General features: G+C 40.9%; 1 protein-coding gene across 4 annotated transcripts in view; it reads left to right on the top strand.

Moving 5' to 3' along the window:
* Positions 1 to 22,236, top strand: part of itsn1 (intersectin 1 (SH3 domain protein)) — a 35,806-nt gene that overhangs the window by 1,694 nt on the left and 11,876 nt on the right. For 2 of the 4 annotated variants that reach the window (XM_026354861.1, XM_026354863.1), the window contains exons 2-30: positions 4,635 to 4,694; positions 5,785 to 5,877; positions 6,310 to 6,373; positions 6,572 to 6,732; positions 7,340 to 7,525; positions 7,968 to 8,046; positions 8,208 to 8,305; positions 8,443 to 8,506; positions 8,661 to 8,798; positions 9,093 to 9,187; positions 9,566 to 9,705; positions 9,957 to 10,079; positions 10,353 to 10,502; positions 10,802 to 10,942; positions 11,145 to 11,232; positions 11,341 to 11,480; positions 16,108 to 16,244; positions 16,405 to 16,676; positions 16,811 to 16,971; positions 18,288 to 18,532; positions 18,853 to 19,027; positions 19,177 to 19,263; positions 19,350 to 19,498; positions 20,069 to 20,148; positions 20,243 to 20,415; positions 20,520 to 20,565; positions 20,917 to 21,038; positions 21,326 to 21,449; positions 21,550 to 21,744. In XM_026354861.1, the coding sequence (XP_026210646.1) occupies positions 4,667 to 4,694; positions 5,785 to 5,877; positions 6,310 to 6,373; positions 6,572 to 6,732; positions 7,340 to 7,525; positions 7,968 to 8,046; positions 8,208 to 8,305; positions 8,443 to 8,506; positions 8,661 to 8,798; positions 9,093 to 9,187; positions 9,566 to 9,705; positions 9,957 to 10,079; positions 10,353 to 10,502; positions 10,802 to 10,942; positions 11,145 to 11,232; positions 11,341 to 11,480; positions 16,108 to 16,244; positions 16,405 to 16,676; positions 16,811 to 16,971; positions 18,288 to 18,532; positions 18,853 to 19,027; positions 19,177 to 19,263; positions 19,350 to 19,498; positions 20,069 to 20,148; positions 20,243 to 20,415; positions 20,520 to 20,565; positions 20,917 to 21,038; positions 21,326 to 21,449; positions 21,550 to 21,744 (3,754 nt within the window). In that variant the 5' untranslated portion in view covers positions 4,635 to 4,666. Of the gene's footprint in view, positions 1 to 4,634; positions 4,695 to 5,784; positions 5,878 to 6,309; positions 6,374 to 6,571; positions 6,733 to 7,339; positions 7,526 to 7,967; positions 8,047 to 8,207; positions 8,306 to 8,442; positions 8,507 to 8,660; positions 8,799 to 9,092; positions 9,188 to 9,565; positions 9,706 to 9,956; positions 10,080 to 10,352; positions 10,503 to 10,801; positions 10,943 to 11,144; positions 11,233 to 11,340; positions 11,481 to 16,107; positions 16,245 to 16,404; positions 16,677 to 16,810; positions 16,972 to 18,287; positions 18,533 to 18,852; positions 19,028 to 19,176; positions 19,264 to 19,349; positions 19,499 to 20,068; positions 20,149 to 20,242; positions 20,416 to 20,519; positions 20,566 to 20,916; positions 21,039 to 21,325; positions 21,450 to 21,549; positions 21,745 to 22,236 lie in introns of those variants that run through there. The other 2 variants (XM_026354862.1, XM_026354864.1) reach the window with 1 other exon arrangement.

Raw genomic sequence — 22,236 nt, 5'->3', positions numbered from 1 at the left:
TGAATAACTCTGTTATCATATCATGTCAATAGCATTTAATAATATTTCAGTAACTTATTTCTATTTGTATAGCAGTACACAAATGTAAAAGGAGTTGTGCAGTTATTCATTGTTTATTTTTGCATTGTGTTAACTGTTACCTGGTTAACTTTTTCTTTTAGATGGTTTGCCATACTTATGAGTAAACATTTTTGTAGCATAGACCTGATCAGAATTAAATGAGAAAGTCATGTGCTTAATTCATGTTGTATTGACCTTTTCCTATATACAAAACAAACGAGAAAATAACTTAATCAGCCTGAAGTTTCCAAGTGCTGTGATTCAGTTAAATTTGTAACGTACAAGTCATTGTTGGCAGTTGTTACATTATGACAGTGCTAGCATTAGCTAGCTGTGGAGGCTGGGCAGCATGTTGGTTGCAGAGGGAGTCTTGGGGAAGGACGGAGCAATGTAGGAGGAGCTGGTGGAGAGACTGCAGTGGTAATGTGGTAATCCTGGCTGGGTGTGGGTCCTGTCACCTCTAAGGCCTCACCATTTGACAGCAGTGTGATAACAATGTTGTAATATGTGCTGGAAAGGGAGAGATGCAGAGCTTAGGGTCAGTACTGTCTGTTTAGAGCGGGTATGTCCTCAGCGTGTGAGTGAGAAAAGGGGGAGACAGAGTGGAGTGTGTGTGTGTGTGTGTGTGTGTGTGTGTGTGTGTGTGTGTGTGTGTGTGTGTGTGTGTGTGTGTGTGTGTGTGTGTGTGTGTGTGTGTGTGTGTGTGTGTGTGTGCGTGCGTGTGTGTGTGTGTGCGTGTGTGTGTGTGTGTGTGTGTGTGTGTGTGTGTGTGTGTGTGAGGCAGAAGGTGTGTCTTTAATGCACTGTCATGTTTTTTTGTGTATATGTGTGAAAATGCTGATGTAAAGAGACTGCAGTTAATAATACCAACAACACTGTGGTCTAATCAATATATCATTGCATCATAGAAGATGCATTAAATAAGAAATAAAACTAAGGCCATAAGTAAAACATAATCATTATTCATTCATCTACAGATTAAATTAATCACTTGTCTGCTAAATGTAGAACAGTTGTGGAACAAATGCAATGACCAAGGTGACTTCTCCAGATGTGACTTCTTCAGATGTCTAACAGTGCTTTGTCTGACCAATGTTTCAAAACCTAAAGATACAAAGAGATTCAGTAAAGGAAAAGCTGATCATCCTCACATCCTCAAACATTGGCAAACCCATAAGTGACAGGTAACCTAACTGGTTTTGATGAGATTGACAATGCTGCTTTTTTTTTTTAGTTGACTTGTGATTTCAGCTCTGAATAAAATCTCTTTCATATCATGAATAGTAAAGGACATACATCTGTATTTAAGTTGGTTACATTTTCTTTTATCTTTAAATGAAGTTTACATTGCAGTGAGAATAGATGTGTGACACCAGGTGAATCTTTACATTTTAATTGCAACATCAGTAAATAATTACGTTCCTGTCATTCCACTAAGTGATCAGTTGACTCATGTTTTCTGCCCTACCTCTGACTAGAACAATGCGGATCAGGTATGTTAGGACTGAGGGTTTTAGTCACCACGGTGAACTCGATGAACAGATGATGGGCCCATTTTAATGTTTGGCGTTGCCTTTTTCTCATTCTTGTAACCAACCTGCCAAATGTTTTTAACATTATGTCATGTTGATATTTAAAGTAAGTCACAGTGGATGTAGCTGATAGAAAATGTGTCAAGAATATTGTTCTCTTCCTCTCTGTGAAAGCAAAAGTCCTGGAGGAGCAATCTGTTGAAGAAGAGACTGAATCTCAGTTGATGAACCTGATTAAATTTACTGCTCTTACTGTTTATATCATCTCCACAGTGTTGATGTTGCTGTTTGCACAAAGGGTCTTTGTTACAGTATGTTATCACTTGCCCAGTGCTTGCCGTTGTCTGTGTGGTAAGTTGTTCTTGCAGTGGCAGATGCAGGAGTGTGTTTTTAATTGCCCTGCAGTGTCCATAAATTGCTTGAGTATTACTGAAACATGTTTATAGAACACTTAGAGCAATGTGTGTACTTGAAGTCAGAAGTAGACTAAACACTTTGAGGGAAACTGGAAACAACAAACGCATACATTGCAAAATTGCAAACCTTTTCCAGAATGCAGTGTTCAACTAAGGATATGAAATATGAGAATATAGTGTCTTGTTTGTGCTGAGCTGAGTTTGTTTAGAGTGTATTCAGCATTGTTGGTTTGCAGTTGTCCCAAATTCATTCATTCATGGAGGAAGGGAAGGAGGAATGTTGGCGGGGGTCAGCAGGAAGATAAGGGGGAGGGACAAAGAGAGAAGAGAGTCTGAACCCTAATCTGTATCATGTGGTGAAACTGTCTTTACAGCATGTGCGTGTATTGTGTTTATGAGAGGGGCTTAAACAGGCATCTGCCACAAGCCTTGATAACAGACAGACACTTCAGTTACATCCCAGTGTTCGAACAGACTAATCCCATAAATACAATACAGAACAGAAGATACATGTTTCAACAAAACACTGATGACAAAGGAAATACTTCAAATTTATTCTCTTAAGCAATTGATTTGACCGGCCTTTGACTTTTCATTGAAGTTTAAATTAAGTTTGGTGCTCGATTTATAGTTTCTATCCCTCCTGAGCTGTAAGACAAGGTCACCCTATGATAAATGCTAAGTATGTCATGGTGACCTACAGAATTCAGTTTGTAACCAAAACCTTTCACAGAGGGTGTGATCACTCTGATTGTTAGTTTGCTTTGGTTTGAGATGTAACAGCAAACTGTCACCTGTAAACAAAAGCCACTCTGATTCACAAGCAGCTTATTTGCAGAGCAGATTTTTTGGCAACCAGACATCTCAATGGAGTAAAACAATTGCGGTTTCAATGACAGTATCTCCACCTTGCAGAAGAACGCATAAAAAAAGAAATTGCTGAATATGAGCCTCATAATCTTGATTTTTAAACCATGCTCAACAATGTCTAGCAGTCAAGTATCTCCCCTAAACCCTTACATTGTAGTTTGGGATCATTTCAGATCAAATTCTTACTGAACTAACATGTAATAACATAGTTGACCAGCATTGTGATCACTCTTAACCATATTTTAGAGCAGAAAATCTACTGTAGTTGCTCAACTTTAATGTTCCCTTAGTGGCAGCAATAAAAGTGTGGGTGGGTGTGTGTGTGTGTGTCTGTGAGTGTTTGTGCAGGGTGGGCTTTGTTCCTCTGACCTAGTTAAGCTAGTTACTTTGTCCTCCCACTCCACCACTCCGATGGTAATAGAACACACACACACACACTCCAATACACCCTTCTATAAGCCAAGGACAAGTTTCTACTGAAGAAATAGTCTCAGTGAAATCGAGGTTTTCTTCTCATCTGTTAGTAAGAAAACCACGTTTTTATTTATTGTATGAGTCCAGTCATCCTGGAAAAAGGTCAACAACCCACACAAGCACTCACACATCTTCACTAAGTGCTCTTCTGTTGCAGTGTATATCATATTCTTATTATGAGTTGTCTGCTGGTCACAGGAACACAGGGGAGGGAAAGGGGTCTGGATCTGATTAACATACCTCTGCTAGAGCAGAGTTATGTCACACACACGTACAGTGTATGGATGTGTTGTTGTAAGGCAGTGGGGCACTCTGTTATTTCAGTTTTTGAATATGATTCACTTATAAATGTATTTAAGTACAGCACCACTCAGCTTCTTAAAAGCCTCAATTCTGAAGACCTTTGTTTGCAGTACACTTTATTGAACTTCCTGGGGTGGGTGCGTTTTCTGTCCATAGATGTTTTGTTCTCATACAAGCTCTTTATATAAATACAAGTACACAGTTTGTTGGTGTCTTTTAGTTTGTATCGCCTGAAAGAAAAGCAGACTTTAAAGACTCAAGTAGTGCTCACTGTGGTCAACCCGAAGTGCTAATGTGTGTAAATGAGAGAGTGTGAAGCTGAGTGGTTCTGAAAACAAGCAAGTATGCCCAGGCAGCCTGCCCTGCATAAATAAAGGTCTGCTGCCCTGTTGACATGCACGATCATTGCTGATACATGGTTCAGTCCCCTGTGGACTGGCATTAGTCTGAAAACCAGATGACAACAGCAGATTGATGCAGAGTTTTTCTTTATGTAGACTAAACCAAAATGTGGGATTTAGAAAGATGCCAAATGCCTTAGTGAGAGTCAGTGTGTTTATTCGCTTTTGTTTGTGTGTGTGCATCATTACATCATTAAAACAAACCCTCAAAGTGCAAAAACTATAATCCTGCAGGAAATTCCTACTTCAGCACAGACTGAAGAGTGAAAATTTAACTCTAGACTTGTGCTGGAAAACATTTCATCTCAGAGTTTGTCTAGTCTGTTCCTACCTTTGGCAGGGGACCAGCCATTATTTGCTCCTTTTAATCTACTTTTAAAAGTCTAGTTGGATTCCCCGCCTTGCTGGCAAAACTAGATTGTTAGCTCCTTCACAACAGGACCATGTTTGTGAAATGGTGTGAAGTGCTTATAGCACTAAATTATCTGTGTGTTAATGCATAATGAGTTAAATACTTGAGGTGGAGAAGATTAATCAGATAAACCCTTTGTCTGTTTCTTTTAAATGTGTTGTTTCAGGTGTTGTGTAGCCTAAGAAGACTGAGTGAACCATGGCACAGTTCCCCACCACATTCACAGGTCAGTAAGTGTGTGTGTGTGTGTGTGTGTAACTCTCATAAAAGACATTTAAAATCAAAGTTTATTTTCTCTTTACAGCTAAAAGTTGTGTAATGAGTGTGACCAAAATGGCAGTCCGTTGTTTGATGCATTCATTCTCCACAAGTCCATTAGAGAACAAACCACAATGTGTTGTAAATCCACTTTGGTTTTTCTATGGTTAGTTTTAGATCCCCATCTGAAAATCTCTCTATTTATCTGTCAGGCACATAGAATCACATAGAACCAATGGCTAGAGTCAAAATGAAGGACAAAGGCAACATCAAAATAAAAAAAGAGTAAAAAATAAAAACTACTGAAACTTATTTATCAGCGGTACATACTGTAAAATGAATGAGGCTGAAGTTGTGAGTAAAGGAATAACTGAAATGAATCTTGTCTTGTGTCCTTGTGTCATTTATTAAAATAATTACCATTTAGACCGCTGCTAAGCAAAAAACGAACTCCTTGCTCATAGCTGTTGTTCAGTAATTGTTTCTGCTACAAAGAGCACTGTACCAGAAAGATCCATGATACACATGAAAAGAAGCTGAATAAGCAAGTTAATGAGGGGGAAGCAAGAGGAAGTGATGTTTCCATCAGCAGCAGTCATTCTTCTAGTTGAAAGTGAGTCACTGGTTCATGTGTACCATTAGTGTAAGCTATCAGTAAATCACCTCTTTGATGAGCTAACTCCGACTTGACGTCCGCTGCAAACAGTCAGGGGAAATGCAGCAGTGCAAACTGGGTAATTAGCAGAGGCAAAAGGAACTAGATACTGTTGAGTAAGGAGACTGACAGACTGACAAAGCAAACTCGGGTCACTTTTTTACTGACTCTGGGTTCGGGGGATCCCTTCATTGTCAAACCTAAAACATAGAAATCCTTTTCATTGCTCAACAATCTCTGAGTTGACCATATTTCGAAAGTGCTGCTTAGTAGGAATCCTCCAACGGGAACTGTAACTCATGACTAGCACGTTCTTCTCATTCTCCTGTGGCTGTGTCTGGCTTTCCTTGGCCCTTGGGCTTGGTATCTAATCTCTAACTGTGTGTCTTTCCGTGTGTGTTAGGTCCAGATGTGTTTCTGATCTCAGTGGATGAGAGAGCCAAACATGATCAGCAGTTTCACAGCCTCTCTCCAACTGCCAGGGGTTACATCACAGGTAACAGTCTCTCTCTGACTCATACAGATGAGATCAGGACACATACAAGGCCACTATCACAGGGGGACATGCTGTCCCTGTGTTGGTCAGGGACTTAATGTCCTTGGTACCTTATGTGTGTTGTGTCAGAATTAAGAAATTTAATTCATAAAATAATTCAGTTTCAATTCACAGTGCACCACACAGTCAGAAGTCACACACAAGATTCATAATTCAAATGAATGTTTCTTATCATCTTAATACTTAATTCACTCCTACTGAAAATGCTGATTGGTCTGATTAAACACAAACTGTGTTTAAGTAAATTCTCTACAGATCAAATATAAGATCCATATCCAAGCTGTTTTTACTGGACTTTCCTTTACAGCTCAAGTGACCTTTCTCTTTAGATCTGTGCTGTAGTCTCACATCCTGTTTCTGCTTATCTGCCAGGTGACCAGGCCAAGAACTTCTTCCTACAGTCAGGACTGCCCCCTCCCATCCTCGCCCAAATCTGGTGAGTCATATAGCGAGGAAATTACTATTAGCTCACCGGCTGACAGATATTAAGTAGCTGGTTCATTCATTTAATTATTAAACAGATTCCTGATAAATTCTGCACCAGTCTGTTCACACGCATGTTTCCGCATTCGTTCAGCAGAGCATCGTGTTTTTCTGAATATTGGTGAATTATCTTTTCTTTGTGCACCATTAGGGCTCTGGCTGACATGAACAATGATGGCCGTATGGATATCCACGAGTTCTCCATCGCCATGAAACTCATCAAACTGAAACTTCAGGGTCACCCTCTGCCCCCCACGCTTCCTCCCAGTATGAAACAACCTCCATTGCCTCTACCGCCACAGAGCAGCTTTGGTAAGACCCACACAAAGCACACAGACTACTGTGATTGTTAAATCATTGCTTTATGTTTACCACAGTGGCTAAGCCGCATTGTTTGTTTAATAATAGCATCGCTTCCAAGCAGGTTTAGATAAAAATCGAAACTAAGTTATGATGCACTGCTGCTTACAGTTTATACAGAAAGCCCAGTGCTCAGTTTAGTGTCACAACATAGATGTAAATCTTTGGAGAATCACATGACTTCACTCCCTCTCCTCTACGTTTGTTGATGTGTTAACAGGTCTGAACCAAAGTCGTGGTAAAACTCTGTACTGGTAGGATAGCGGATGTGTTTGATAAGGATTAGTCACTCTTTCTTTTCCAAAGGTCATATAGAAGACGTTTACTCTCTCTCTCACTCAGCGTCTTGCTGATCGATAAAGTTATAAAGCAAACACAGTATAAGGTTATAATAGTGCCCAGATCCTCTTTTGGGTGTGTCTCTCACTCCCCATTTACTAGTGTAAATATACAATGTGAAATTCATCAATAAACAGATATTGATAGTAGCTCTGTGTTTTGTATAAAAACATGAATTCTCCTAATCTGTATCATGTCTGTACTGTCTGTTTTTCTCCAGGCATGCCCTCAATGGCTCCCATTTCAGCCTCCCTGCCAGGCGTGCCACCACTCCCCCTTCCCCCTCTCCCTGTTGGGGTGTCTCCCCCACTAGTCTCGTCTGCCCCACCACCCCTCCCCCAGCCCATCGCCAATGGAGCTCCACCTACAGGCATAATGCAGCCTGTCGCAGGCTTCTCCCACCAAGGTGACACAACAACACTGAGGAAGTGTTTAAATGTTTGTGTTGTGTTTAGAAAACTTGTGGGTGTGGGCAGAAGTTCTAAGCTGCTGTTTACACAGGATATACACCTTCATGTGTATATAGTTATACTGTAGACACTCAGGTGGGGGTTTGTGTCTGTATGAAACAGTGTCCTCCTTACATCATGTAACAGGTCACCGTTTTGTAGATAAGCTAATTAGAGCTTTTAACAAATGTGTTAAATAAATCTTACTGTGAACCAGATGTAGCAGCTTCCAATAAAGTGCTGAATTTGTTGTTGACTCAATGTTACATAGTAAGAACATTTTATTAAATCACTTAAATAGAAATTTCCACAAAGTTTATAAGCTATCAGACTTCAGTGATGAAGTTCAGTATTTGACAAAGCCTCAGGCTAAACTGTACTTTTTTCTATATCTCTCAGCTCCGTCCGTCAACAAGTCGTCTTCATTTAATCGCTCCAGTACCAAGCTGCAGAAGGGGACGTCCTTTGATGCTGCTAGGTATGTCACATCATGTGATATGTTTTCATAAAGAAAAACATTACATGTTTCCCCCAACACCATGATTCACTTAGGGAATTTAAACAATTCCTTTTGTTTTTGCAAAAAGTCACATTACTATACTGTGTGTAATACTCTTACTTACTTACTTGTACCATTAGTCAGCCTCCCGCTGATTGGGCCGTTCCACAGTCCTCAAGGTTGAAGTACAGACAGCTTTTTAACTCCCATGACAAGATGATGAGTGGACACCTCACCGGTAGGTACACACACGTCATCATTTGTGATAATATTTCTCTCATGTACAGTATTCCACAGCATTTACAATGTGTTGGTAGCTGTTTCTCTCTGCATTATTGTGATGTGTTTAAGTTTCTGTGTGTGCACATGTTCCAGGTCCCCAGGCTCGCACTATCCTGATGCAGTCCAATCTTCCTCAGAACCAGCTGGCAACAATATGGTCAGTACATTGAGTTATTGTCTAAAATTTAATCATTCAGTCCTAATCGTGAGAACAGACATAGAATACATTAGTACTTCAAATAAACATCAAATGTGGTCTCTCTATCTATTCTCTTTTGTTAAAATTTGCTTTATCCTTTTTTTTCTTGTAGGAATCTATCAGATATTGATCAGGATGGAAAGCTAACAGCTGAGGAGTTTATCTTGGCCATGCACCTTATAGACATGGCTATGTCGGGTCTACCCCTACCCACTGTGTTACCACCAGAATACCTCCCACCAACATTCAGGTAAATCTGTCCTTAACTCTACGACAGAACCAACTGTATTATACATCTATCACAAATATTTTAATGATTATTATCTTATTATTTGCCATTCATACACTCTGTACATGTTCATCATAAAAACTGTGTTAGGGCTGTACTCTGTTAACTCATTTTTACCTTTTCATATTTGACAAAGAAACATTATAAACATAATAAGTACAAAATATTTTTTATTAGTTTGTATTTTGCAGTGGTTATTTTTAGCAGTAGCTAATGGATGTCTATTAATATGTTGTGTTGTTCTTTCTGTTAAAGGCGTGTGCGTAGTGACAGTGTTCAGTCAGACCAGAAGAGCGTCCAGGAGGAGGCAGAGGAAGAGATTGAGACTAGCCAAGAGAAGAAACTACCAGGTGATTGGTCTTAGCCAGCAGTGGGACTAAGGCTGCCCTCTGCAGTTTAGGCATTAGACTTATTCATTTGCATTGCTGGCTCCAAGATTCTGCTTTTGTTTTTGATAAAAAAGGATGCTTAAAATGCAGCAGCTAGTGTTCAGGTCTAACTTTGAAATACTAACTGAAATAATAACTAACTAACTAAACTTAATAATTTAGTTTTAGATTATATTACTATTTATTAGTAATGCCTGTTCTTTGTTGCACTGTGGTTTAGTGACATTTAGTTCTCCTCAATGTGCAAATTACAATGAAGCTGAACTTGAAGCAAAGCCACGTTTTTTATTATAAAGCCACAGTGCATTGTTTATATTGAGTCTGTTTTTCTCTCCACAGTGACATTTGAGGATAAGAAGAGGGAGAACTTTGAGCGAGGAAACCTGGAGTTGGAGAAGAGGCGTCAGGCATTGCAGGAGCAGCAGAGGAAAGAGCAGGAGAGACTGGCTGCACTGGAGAGAGAAGAGCAGGAGAGAAAGGCAGAATATATTTACTATCTAGCTTCCTGATTAAAATTTAAATTGGTCATGGTTTATGGATTATATATAGAATATTTGCAGTTATAATGGACACAGTGCTATCAGCCACCATTTCCATTGGAATGGGCGATTATCAGTTATTTACATTTATTATGAGTGTTGAAACAGTAGGAAATTTGATTGGAGTTACACAAAACTAAATAAAATCATTGTTTGTTCTGCCAGCTCATGTTTGTATATTTGTGTTTCAGGAGCGTGAGCGTCTAGAGCAGGAAAGGAGACGGCAGCAGGAGCTAGAGAAACAGCTGGAGAAACAGAGAGAGCTGGAGAGACAGAGAGAAGAGGAGAGACGCAAAGAGATAGAGAGGAGAGAGGTACAAAGCAAGAGGTGGAAAAGAAAAATGGATTACCAACTATGCACATTTTAATTGAAGAGTTAGGGTTGAGTTAATGTTTAACTTCTGCAGAAAGCCACCACCTTACAGTAAAATGCATAATTTATTCTGGTTTGTGTGTACAGTGAAACGTGTAATATGGGAATATAATATTATGTGATGTAGCATCCAGTCTTGCGTAAGTCTGAAATGCATTTGCTTATCTGTATCATTGTGTTGTGAACTTCTTTTGTGTCTCTTTCATCTGTCCAGGCTGCTAAGCGTGAATTAGAGCGCCAGCGTCAGTTGGAGTGGGAACGTCAGCGTCGCCAGGAGCTTCTGACTCAAAGGAACCGAGAGCAGGAGAGTATAGTGCTGCTTAAAGCCAGGAAGAAGACCCTGGAGTTTGAACTGGAGGCTCTGGTAACCATACACAGACACACGCCTTAGTCTCATTATAAAAATACACTCATGCAGAAGAGAACACAGCGCTTGTCAGTCCAAGGAGTGCAGATTTTGGAGAGATCATATCTTGTCATACTGCATGGGAATTTTTTAGAGTCAAAGCAGTGTGGGATGAACTGAGATCAACCAGAAGAAATCAGATAATGCCATAAGAAGAACAGAAAGCGGACATTTAATACTTTGTGTAACCTAATATATTGTACAAACATCAGCAGAAACTTAATAGTATATTCCCATCTCTCTTCCCTGCTCACTAGAATGATAAGAAGACCCAGTTGGAGGGCAAACTGAAGGATGTGCGGTTTCGTCTGTCAGCTCAGCGGAGAGAGGTGGAGCAGACCAATCAGACCAGAGAAACGCGCATTGCTGAAATCACTGTACTGCAACAGCAGCTGCAAGTATGTAAAACAAATGTCAACCATCAGCAGATAAACTCAAATGTATCAGAAATGTGCCCCATTAATATATAGTTCATGTAGTGTAGCTGTGATGTAATTTTAAATAAACTTTTATGTAGTAAAATGTGAATCTGGTAAATTACTTTTAAAGGGAACTTTTAAAATGGTTTTGCTCAATGTTACTGTTCATGGTTGTCTGCAGGACTCCCAGCAATGGCTTGGGAGGCTAATTCCTGATAAACAGAGTCTCAATGACCAGCTAAAACAAGTTCAACAGAACAGCCTGCACCGTGAGTACCATGTACACTAAAGACACTCACATGTAGTACATGTGCTTCTTCTTGCCACAGTGTCGGAGATAGTTTCTGATTTCACATTGCCTCTATGTGTTTATTTAGGCGACAGTCTGTCATCCCTGCAGAAGGCTGTGGAGCAGAAGGAAACCAGCAGACAGCAGCTCAGAGAGCAGCTGGATGCTGTGGAGAGAGAGACGAGGGCCAAACTGCTTGAAATAGATGCTTTTAATACTCAGCTGAAGGTAAACAGCTAGTTAACCAACATATCAATACTAGACAGAAGAGAAAAGCTGTGTCTGTACCAGTTTAACACCTGTTTGAAAAACTAATTTGTCTTACAAACTAAACACATAATGAATATAACATAATGGATGCTGTGGAGTGCTGGTAGTTATTGTAGAAAAAACTGTTAAAAATAAAAAAAAAGAGTTAAATTTGCACTTAAAAATACAAAAACATAAAATAAAATAAAAATAGTACAGCATTTTATCGATATGCTGCCGAAATTATTTTTCTCTGTCTAATATTTGTATTTTTACTGTTTTTATCAACACATTGCAGGTGCATTAATACTATTTTCACAAATGTTTGAAGATAGTAATCTTCCAAGTCTTGGAATGAAGATGTGTTACCAACACATAACACGCTAACCTTAGTGAAGTAATGAGTAATCCATCATAACATCTAAAACAATAAAAACATTTGCCTAAAAATTTTGTTTTTGTGTTAATGTAAAATAAAAAACGATGCTAATTCATAGGATAAGATTTATTTTCAGTAGACTTAAATACATGGCTATAGTGCCTTTGTAATTCAAGCAAATCTGTTTAAATAGCCATTTAACTTATTAACTGTCCTGTTAATCCACTAATTGTTTGGCTAAATGACACATTGTGGAAGCTTAAACATTGGCTTGATGTTGTGACTGTAGCTTATAATTGGTTCTGTCCCTTTCCTCGTAGCCTCATCCTCACAGTACTTTAATATACTCACAATGTTCTTGTTTGCTGATGTTTTGACATCTATATCTGGCTGCCTGGTGTATTTATGTTGTGTTGTTACATGCATTAGTGTGGTTGCTGTGGTTTTGGAGGGAGCTAGCTGTGCACAGAGACACCAATTGTTTTCCACACAACTGCATCTGGCTTTCAGCTTTTCAGTAATGTTCTACTGAGAGGAAGCTGGAAAGATTATTATTTTATTACTAAGGTTGTAGCGAAGCAGTCTGTTGATATTTGCCAGATCACTTTTTAATTTATTGATATCCCCAGAACACAGTCAGGTCAGAGAGAGAAGAGTTAGTCCTGTGTTCTGTTCTGAGTAAGAGGCGAGGAGAATGAGAAGAAACAGCGGAAAGGGACGAAAGCAGAGACAACACAGACCACAATAAATAGATTTTCTGATGGCTAATCTAATGAAGTTGGTTTGAGTGTTCGACACCAGTTTTTTTCTAGAGGAAGGTTCAGGCTGTATTTCTTTGATAAGCAGAGGCATAAACCACTGGGATGTGAACTGTGTTTGACTATAGTGCCCTCCAACTTCCTTTCTACACCACTTCCTCTCCCCCAAATCTTCTCTTGTCGCCCCGCTGTGCTTCTTGTTCTGTTTACCTACTGGAACTCTTCAATGCTCCTTCTGCCTTTTTTATGCTCCTGCTTGCTGTCCTCCGCTGTGTTTCATTCCTGCTTCATTAACCTGTATCTCTTGACCTCATGCATTAATTTTTTTCTCTATTCTTTGATTTATCCACATAATAAACACTTCCTTCTACTCCTTTATTTATCTTCTACACTGGCCCTTTGCTCCCTTGCCCATACCAGTCTCTGTGTGAGTTCTATGCCAACCACTGTGCCAGGATAGAAGCCCTGCGACGCCAGCTTCAGGAGGAACAGAGAGGGAGACAGGTAGAGCACACTGCCACTGCTGTACTGGGGTGGTACTACAGCTGGGATGCAATTTCTAACACAAAATAATATCGAACGTTTTGGTGAACATTCTGCCTTTAGTGACCAAACTGGAGCACAGTACAGGTTTTGCATTTATATTGGTCCTAGACTGTCTGATCTTTGCAGAATATCACAGACAGGTTCACAAACAAAGCACTGTACACCCTCTTAATAGAGTACTAACCTTTAGCACCTATAAACCAGAATCTTAAAATGCCCTCGTTTACCACAGCTGTAAGATGTATTGTAGCTAGGTGAAACTTGACTGTAGTAGTGTTGTTTTTGTTTCCCTAATCTTCCAGGTCAGTGTAGGCAACAATACAATAAATAGTTAGATCAATATTAGCCAAAACTACAGTTCTCTGCTACATATTTATTTACCTGATTTTTTTTTACTCATTGATCTGATCAGTGTGAAGAATGATATGATATGTTCATTTACCTGGAGCCAGTAGTCAGAAAATGAGACACTTTGGATTCCAAGCTGTTATCTGTTATCCATTGCACAGTCATCTGTTGAGGCTGATTGCAAGCTGCAACAAATAAGCAACTTTTCTGTTGCCAATTTGAACCTGTTTTGTACCGAGCTACACCTACAGTTGTGACCGCACGTTATTCATCATAGTGAGTCACACGTGCCTCTCCTTGCATGAGCTAACATCGTGCACTCTCTGTTTACGTTGAATCTCTATTTAAAAGTAAAGATTCTCAGTCATCCAGGTTAAGTTATCTTGTAGCTGAGTCATGGCAACTGGAGTAGGAAGTAGAAGAAGGAAGTCCAGTTGCCACGACTCAATTTGCAAATAATCTCTATTGAAGAAAGTCATCAAGATGTGTTAGCGATTAAAATATCCATGCAGTCTGGAAATTCCACAGGTTCACATGCAAAACATGACATTCCAGTTGAATGGCCAAGATCAAATCAAGTAAAACACACCCAGCAAAACATAACTGCCGATGTATGTAATAATGACTTATGAATCCACTTCAGGACATTAGGTTATACACAGTATGACTTATAACATTGCATTAACAAAGGCCACTTTCAAGAGGACTTAAAATGTCTGATGTTGATTCAGACACTGACAAATAATACTTTATTAATTCCATAAATATGGACTAAATAATTAATTACCTATGAGTGAGCGTCTGTGTCTACAGAATGGTTGATACTGTGTGTGTATGTATATATATATATTTGTTTCAGTGCCAGGAGCAGGGACAGCTACAGGAGTGTGTGTCAGCCGTCAGGGTGTGTCTGGCTCGGCTAGACTACATTATAAAGGTCCACACATCAGAACCCAACCTACCTGCCCCACCACTTCTTTTGTTCCTTTATTTCCTCCCTTTTTTCATCTCCTGCATCTTCTTTTATTGTTCTTCTATCAGTGACTCTTTGTTCTTTCTTACTTTTTATTTCTTTTCTCAGATCAGTTCCTCCTCCATCTTCCTCCTTTCTTTTCCCTCTACCTCTCCTAGTATCCCATCTTTGCCAAGCTGGTGTTAGATAACTACTCAGCTACATGGCTAGCTGTGCTCCCATAGTAAATGCTCTATGCATGCTAAACTAACAGACACTCTAGATTAGCAGGTTAGCAGGTGCACTAATTTAGGTTACTTTATGCTGGTGCCTTGCTAGGCTACCTTACTAGGCTATTACTCTGTATTGTAATTCTGTTTTGCTACCAGAGGATGTTTCAGCCAGACACGTGGGATCTAGTTTGGGTGAAAGTTTTCCTGTGTCGAGTTTGTGCATGCTGTGTTGTCTCATATGTCCTCCACTTCCTGTTTCAGGTGACTTGGAGCTCTCAGTCTCTCCAGAGTTGTAGTTTTTTCCTCCGTCAGCCTCTTCTCTCTGATCGATTTGCTTGTTTTTGAAGGTTTCCTCACGTTGGTTGTTTGGCTGAAACACGCCAGCTGCCTTGTGTGTTGTTATAGTAACAGAGTGTGTTCTAATGGCACAGCTGGTTGTCATGACTACACAGTACACCCCCACCGCACCCATGGCTCCCCATGTCCACCCATGTCCCTCCCCCCTTTTTTTGTTTACTTCTAACCTCCTCCCTCAAACATACTGTGCCTTGTGCAAGCTCCTCCGCTCTGGGTCAGTGCCAATCTTCAGCAGTGACGATCAATCTCCAGTGACATCTCCTGCCACTTTTATTGGCTTGGATTGATTTAAAATTTCATTTTTATAGGACCCGAACAGCATATTAGGTTTACCAAACATGCAGAGATAAATTAACAGTTATATGTGCTACCTTTCACATTAGGATCTTCTGTTGCTTGTTGGACTAAAAGGGAGGCCAAATAAAATTGGATGCATTCTCAAAGGTCTGTAAGCAAAGTCAGTTCACTGACTTGCTGGATGTGTTTTTGTTCAGTGCCCACTCTTTGTCACACTAGGAGCTTCTTCACAGTCATATTCCTCTTAGAAAACAAACTACAACTAGCACTGAATATGAGAGAGAGAGAAACAAGTGGTGACTGGCCACATTGAGAAAGTAGGTGTGGGTACAGATGGTTTTGCTAGATTGATAAAGTCGTGAGTACACACAAAAATAAAACGTCTGTGTACCGTGGCTGTTTTTCCTGAGCAAATGAGGACAGATATGGAGGATCTTAGGCAGTGTCCCCTGTTGCAAAGCGTCCAGAGCATCTACATCAGAACCAATAAGCTGCTCACCATCCATATCTAAAAAGATTTAACATTGAAATGGTTGCCCTGGTTACCTGCGAGGATGTTTTATCACCTCGGTGACTCAGTAAAGGGGCGGAGCTTGCCTTGATCACTTCACTAATACATACTTGCTGCTGCTGTTATTGTTCTTGTATGTTGTCGATGGTAACCCATAGCAACCAGCCCTCTGATCCCACTTCCTCCTCACCGCTGTTCCTTCCTGTATCCCATGATGCCTTGCAGGAGCTGCGAGAGATCCACAGCCGGCAGCAGAGACAGAAACAGAAGGAGCTGGAGGGAGACACACACACACTGACGCACACACAGTCTCACATACACACCCCAACTGAGAGAAAGTCAGCTGAGCTTCAGGAGAACAGGTGAGGATGAACTGCACATTGACTGTTGAGAGCTAGAATGTTATACATGCTTTAATATTGGAATAGAACGTTTTTATTTTCAGTATGTGCCATACAAAAAAAGTCCATACATTAAAATATTTAAGTGAAAGTTTCTCTTTCCCTGTTTCTCATCCTGCAGGTCAGAGGAAGTTGCGGCCTGGAGACATGAAGCAGGAAGCTCTGCACCTAAACCTCCTAGCCCGGCCTCTGTCTCTGCGCCTCATGCCTGGCTAAACAGAGTGACTCAGGAAGAGGAGGAGAGGAAGAGGAGAGGAATGGAAGAAGAAGAAGAGGGCCGGAAAGGAGCAGGGTCTGTAGAGGAGAAAGAAGACGAGGGAAGAAACAAGAAGGACATGCACGAAAAACTGAATAAACTGTTCAGTCAGCCAGCAGACCCCTGGGCTTCAACAGGTGTGTTATGGCTGTTACATAAAATTACAGGGTGGAGATGCGACGCCATGTGGAAAACAGACATTAAAGTGAATTTTGTTGGCTCAAGAAAACTTGATGATGTTCTATGTCTTTGTTTTTCTGTTTAATTACAGTGGAGAAAGCTCCAGGACCCAGTCTGTTTGATCAGAAGTCGTCCGCCAGTGGCTTCGACCAGCAGCAGCAGCCAGTCAAGGTGGTTTACTACAGGGCTCTATATCCATTTGATGCTCGCAGCCATGATGAAATCAGCATCACTCCCGGAGATGTAATCATGGTATGTATTTTACACACAAAATTAGATGATGTTTATACGTAACCTTCAGTCCTCCACCTTCCTACAGTAACGCAGGAACACAGGATGATGATGGTGCAGATGCAGATCATGTGAGAGACTAATAAAGGAATTTTGTATATATTGCGTTTACATTAATGAAGTCCCCCTGCAGTCACTGAAGGATTTGTGTCCATGTGTACATGCACTGATATGTTTTAATGCTTCTTTTGTATTGAAATACTGTATTAGAGTTTCTCTGCCTTAGCTAAAGTGTGAGTGTGTGGTGTGTGACTGTGTGGTGTGTGTATTAACAGTTTCCTCTCTCCTCTGCTATGCAAACTGAAGGTGAAGGGGGAATGGGTAAGTTCTTTCCCCCCACCCAGTGTTGTGCCTCCACTAGTCACAAGCCAGCACTCATTTGAGCTCTTGCTGCCATTGGTCCATCTCATGCCATCCTCATGTTCATTCATTTGGCTGTGGATGAATGTATTCCACTTTGTTTTTTAACCATGTCATTTTAATCAGATGTGAAATTCTTGTTGAGCTTTTTGTTTGTTTGTTTGTTTATTTTTTGTGAATGTGCTTAACTATGAGATAAAGAAATGTAAAATATCAGTCCCCTGACCTCCCGCATATTAATAGCCACATTACTTACTTTGTCTGCAGGTCTTGCATTAAGAAAGTAACACTATATAAAGAAGTTACAGCTTGAGCTATTTGTCAGCTTCAGCACTGCTGAGGCGTTCAGGGACATTACTATCTGTGTTTTTAAAACGCTCAGAGCCAATTAGCGTTTAGTCTTCCAAATTATTGGTGATTCAGTTGGAGTTTGATGGAGTAAGCACAGACTTGTGTAGATTAGATTTAAAAAGAATTCATCAGCAGTTCAATGCAGTGTGTTTATTGTAACTATCAATTAAAACAATGTACCGGACAGCGGTACTGTGGTCTATAAGAGACGCAGGTTTTATCATGAGATTTGTCAACTTATGTAAGAAGGAGAATAATTTAGTTACTTTAGTTAGAGAAGTGATTGTAATATAAGAGCCTTGCTAACATAAGATAAAAAAAAAATCAAGATGCACAGTTTATATATGACACTTGTCCCTTTGATTACCTACAGCACTCATTTTACTTCCTGGAATTTAACTCTGAATAGCTGCTGCTGTTGTTCTCCATTGTTGTTTACACTGCTGCTCTGCTTTGCCATGAATCAGAACATGCACAGCTATGCACATCTCCATGTATCGTATGGGTTTCTCTTTGTGCTTGTATGCCTAAACTCAGTCTTACACCAGTTTAAATTCTTCTGATAGGTGGATGAGTCCCAAACAGGTGAGCCCGGTTGGCTGGGAGGAGAGCTCAGGGGCCGGACTGGTTGGTTCCCAGCTAATTATGCAGAACGGATACCGGACAGTGAAGCACCTATCAGCCTGCGTGCCACAGCCTCAGCCACACCGACCTCAGTCCAGCAGCCCATTACGACACCACCTCCTGCTCCTGGACAAACCTCCTCCTCCACATCATCCGCCAACAGTAACTGGGCCGACTTCAGCACCACGTGAGTCCTGCTGATGTCAATGTTATATTGAGCCTTACTGAAAAACTTGCATATATTTCAATACAGATAATACGTCTCTGGCCATATCTCAACGTGACTACTGCAGTGTCTTACTGATGGGGTTACCAGCTGCACTATCAAACCCCTCCAGATGATCCAAAATGCAGCAGCACGTCTCATTTTTGATCAGCCAAAAAGGACACACGTTGCACCACTTTTCAGATCTCTGCACCAGCTTCCTGACAATCATGTCCTTGTTTTGTTAACATTAAGATGGAGGAATGAGAAGTGTGTTGTCATCTTTTTGCATATGTTTTCAGTTGGCCTTCAAATACAGCCAGCCAATCAGACAGCGAGGGGTGGGATGCATGGCCGACCTCTTCAACTAGTCAAAATCCTTCGCTCAGTGTTCCCTCAGCACAGCTACGGCAACGCTCCGCCTTTACACCTGCTACAATGACAACAGGCTCCTCTCCTTCACCTGTACTAGGGCAGGTAGGAACATAATGAAACTGTACAAGTCTAAGTCCTGGCTTGAAAGGGATAAATCTTTTAATACAAAGTCCAACATTAGTTTGTTTCCACATGAACATCGTAACTAAAATGCTGTTTTCTCTTCTTTTCCCTGTTTTTCTGTTTGTCAGGGAGAGAAGGTTGAAGGCCTCCAGGCTCAGGCCTTGTATCCCTGGAGAGCCAAAAAGGATAACCACCTCAACTTCAACAAAAATGAGGTAAAACTGCGTGAGCCAGATTTTCGGAGTGGTCTATCATGTTTAACAGAGTAGACCTAACAGTGTTGTTATTGTTGTTAATATAGATAATTACAGTGTTGGAGCAGCAGGACATGTGGTGGTTAGGTGAACTGCAGAGCGGACAGAGAGGCTGGTTCCCCAAAAGTTATGTGAAGCTTATCTCCGCCACGATGACGGCCCCTGCTAACACCACAACACGCAGCAAAAACACTAGGTGGGTGAACGAGTCACATCAAGTCAGAATGGATTTATGTTTTTTCTGTATTGGTTTTGGTCTTTTATTTGTCGTCTCACACTGTTTCATCTTCTTCAAGTAAAAAACCTGATAGGACCAAACCTGCTATAGTTTTGCCACAGTCGTCAGCCACGATCTGGAACTTGCTGCCAGATTTCACTCTGTACATAGTACTTTCTCTACTTTATTGGTCTCAACTCTTGCTCCATCTCACATCATTTAATCCTTCATTAGGGCTGTTGCAGCTACAGCCCCTAGGACTGGAACTCCTCTGCCATAAATATCAGATGTAATTGAGCTGAAACTGACTGATTGCATCTGGCTTTCAGGCGTTGTAATGAGCTGTCCACCAGCAGCAATTGGAAAAATCCACCACAAATAGCTGAGGCCAGTTACTGTGGAGTGACATGTGGCAATACCAGGCTCATTCTTATGGTGGTTGCAGTTTGGGCTCCTAACACCAAACTTTTGTGTGAATTAAAAAATAAGAAGTATGGTTTATATTTTTCAAAGTTGCACATTTTTTTGTTTCTTTCTTGTTTCCTCTAGTGAGCCTGGAATATCAGACAGCCCACCCAATGGAAAACGACCCTCACCCTCCCCAACAAAACCCTCTGACTCTGGAGAAGGTAACATGAACAAACACGTGCACGTTTTCTGTTTTTGTTCGTTATAAAATCAGGTGGGTGATTATCATAGACTCTGTTCCTTTGTCCTCTGCAGAGTATGTGGCCATGTACACCTATGAGAGCAATGAACAAGGGGACCTCAGTTTTCAGCAGGGAGATATCGTCATGGTGACCAGGAAAGAAGGCGATTGGTGGACGGGCATGGTCGGGAATAAAACTGGAGTGTTCCCGTCAAATTACGTCAAACTGCGAGACTCAGCATCAGAGGTGGGAGAACAAGTTATTAAGAGTGGGAGATGTACTTTTGAAACTTTTATGTGCTGAAAGAAATATTTGTAATGAGGAATTCTATATTTTTATTCTGTCTCTAGTCTCTGGGACCAGCAGGGAAGACAGGCAGCCTTGGAAAGAAACCAGGTGAGCGTAATTTAATTTGTCGTATTGCTCCATCACAGCAAGTGCTTCCTCCTCTCTGTCTCCCTCTCTCTGTTCTCTTCTGCAGGTGTCCTCGGCCTTGGAGCCATATATCCCCACAGTATAATTACTGGTCCTACCTGTATATATACCTTCTGTATAGAGTAATATTTTGTGAGGTCTTGAAAGTTAAACATTGTAAAGTGCCTTGAGATGACTTCTATTATGATTTGGTGCCATACAAATATATTTTTTTATTAAAGTCAACATTCCAGGTCATTAACCAACACTATATATTGATATCAGCACTTAATTAACTAACAGAACTAACCACAGCATCCTTTATTCCTTTAGAAATCGCTCAGGTGATCGCCCCCTACAATGCTACAGGAGCAGAGCAGCTGACATTAGCTCCAGGACAGCTCATCCTCATCAGGAAAAAGAACCCAGGGGGCTGGTGGGAGGGTGAGCTCCAGGTATGAATATCTTAACTTTACATGAAAGAATCTGCCTAAAATCCATAAGGCCAGAAAACCCCTGAAATTGTCATGTGACTGATGAGTTTAAAAATACTGAAATGTATGAATTTAACATGTAATGGTTCGTCCAAAGTATTAGTAGATGAAGTTTTTAGCTATAAATGTAACAAGATTAAAATATATATACTCTAATTATGAGGCCATCTTTTATTAAGTTAATCACAACAGGCACAGGAAGTTGATGTTGTGATTAATGACTAATAATCATGTTCTGGTTGGTTCAGGCTCGGGGGAAAAAGCGCCAGATAGGTTGGTTTCCAGCCAATTATGTAAAACTGCTCAGTCCCAGCACGAGTAAGACGACACCCACCGAGCCCACCCCCCCTAAACTGACTCCTGCCAGCACAGGTACACAAGCATAAAGGATTATAAACTCTCTGTTAATGTCTAAACAATTTGTGTCCAAATTGTGTCCATCATGTCTGATTCACTGTCTCTGGTCCTGAAGCTCTGTGCCAGGTGATCGGTATGTATGACTACGTGGCCCAGAACGACGACGAGTTGGCCTTCCAGAAAGGCCAGGTGATCACGGTGCTCAACAAGGATGACTGTGATTGGTGGAAAGGAGAGCTCAACGGGAGGGAGGGTCTGTTCCCTAGCAATTACGTTAAACTCACCACGGATACCGACCCGAGCACACAGTGTGAGTACACACACACACACACACACACACACACATACACACACACACACACACCAATGAACACATTAACATGGTCTTAATGTAAAACCCACAGTCTCACTTACACTCTGAAACACACTCTCCCTCACACACCTACACACACACACACCCAGAGCCAAGTGTGGAGATGCTGTCCCTCTCTGTCTTTGACCCTTGGTTGGTTTGACCTTTCACCTTTCACTCAACACTCCTTTGGGCCTCTTTGATAACCTCCCAGTCATGCACCACCTCTGGGTGGTGTTTGTGTGTTTATATAATGTGTATGTGCGTGTGCATGCCTGTGTGTGTGTGCGCGCGCGTGTGTGTGTGCCCGTGTGTGTGTGTGCGCATGTATGTGCAACATTAGTGTAAAGGTGTTTCCCTCTTTCCTGCATGTGTCCCCTCAGCATGATCCACCATAGACTTAGAGTTTCTAGAGCGGAAAGACCGGCAGTAAACCTGAACTGATGTCCC

The sequence above is a fragment of the Anabas testudineus genome, chromosome 15 (genome assembly GCF_900324465.2).
Source record: "Anabas testudineus chromosome 15, fAnaTes1.2, whole genome shotgun sequence".
In the NCBI taxonomy this organism is placed as follows: Eukaryota; Metazoa; Chordata; class Actinopteri; order Anabantiformes; family Anabantidae; genus Anabas; species Anabas testudineus.
This window is presented reverse-complemented; position numbering and strand designations above follow the sequence as displayed.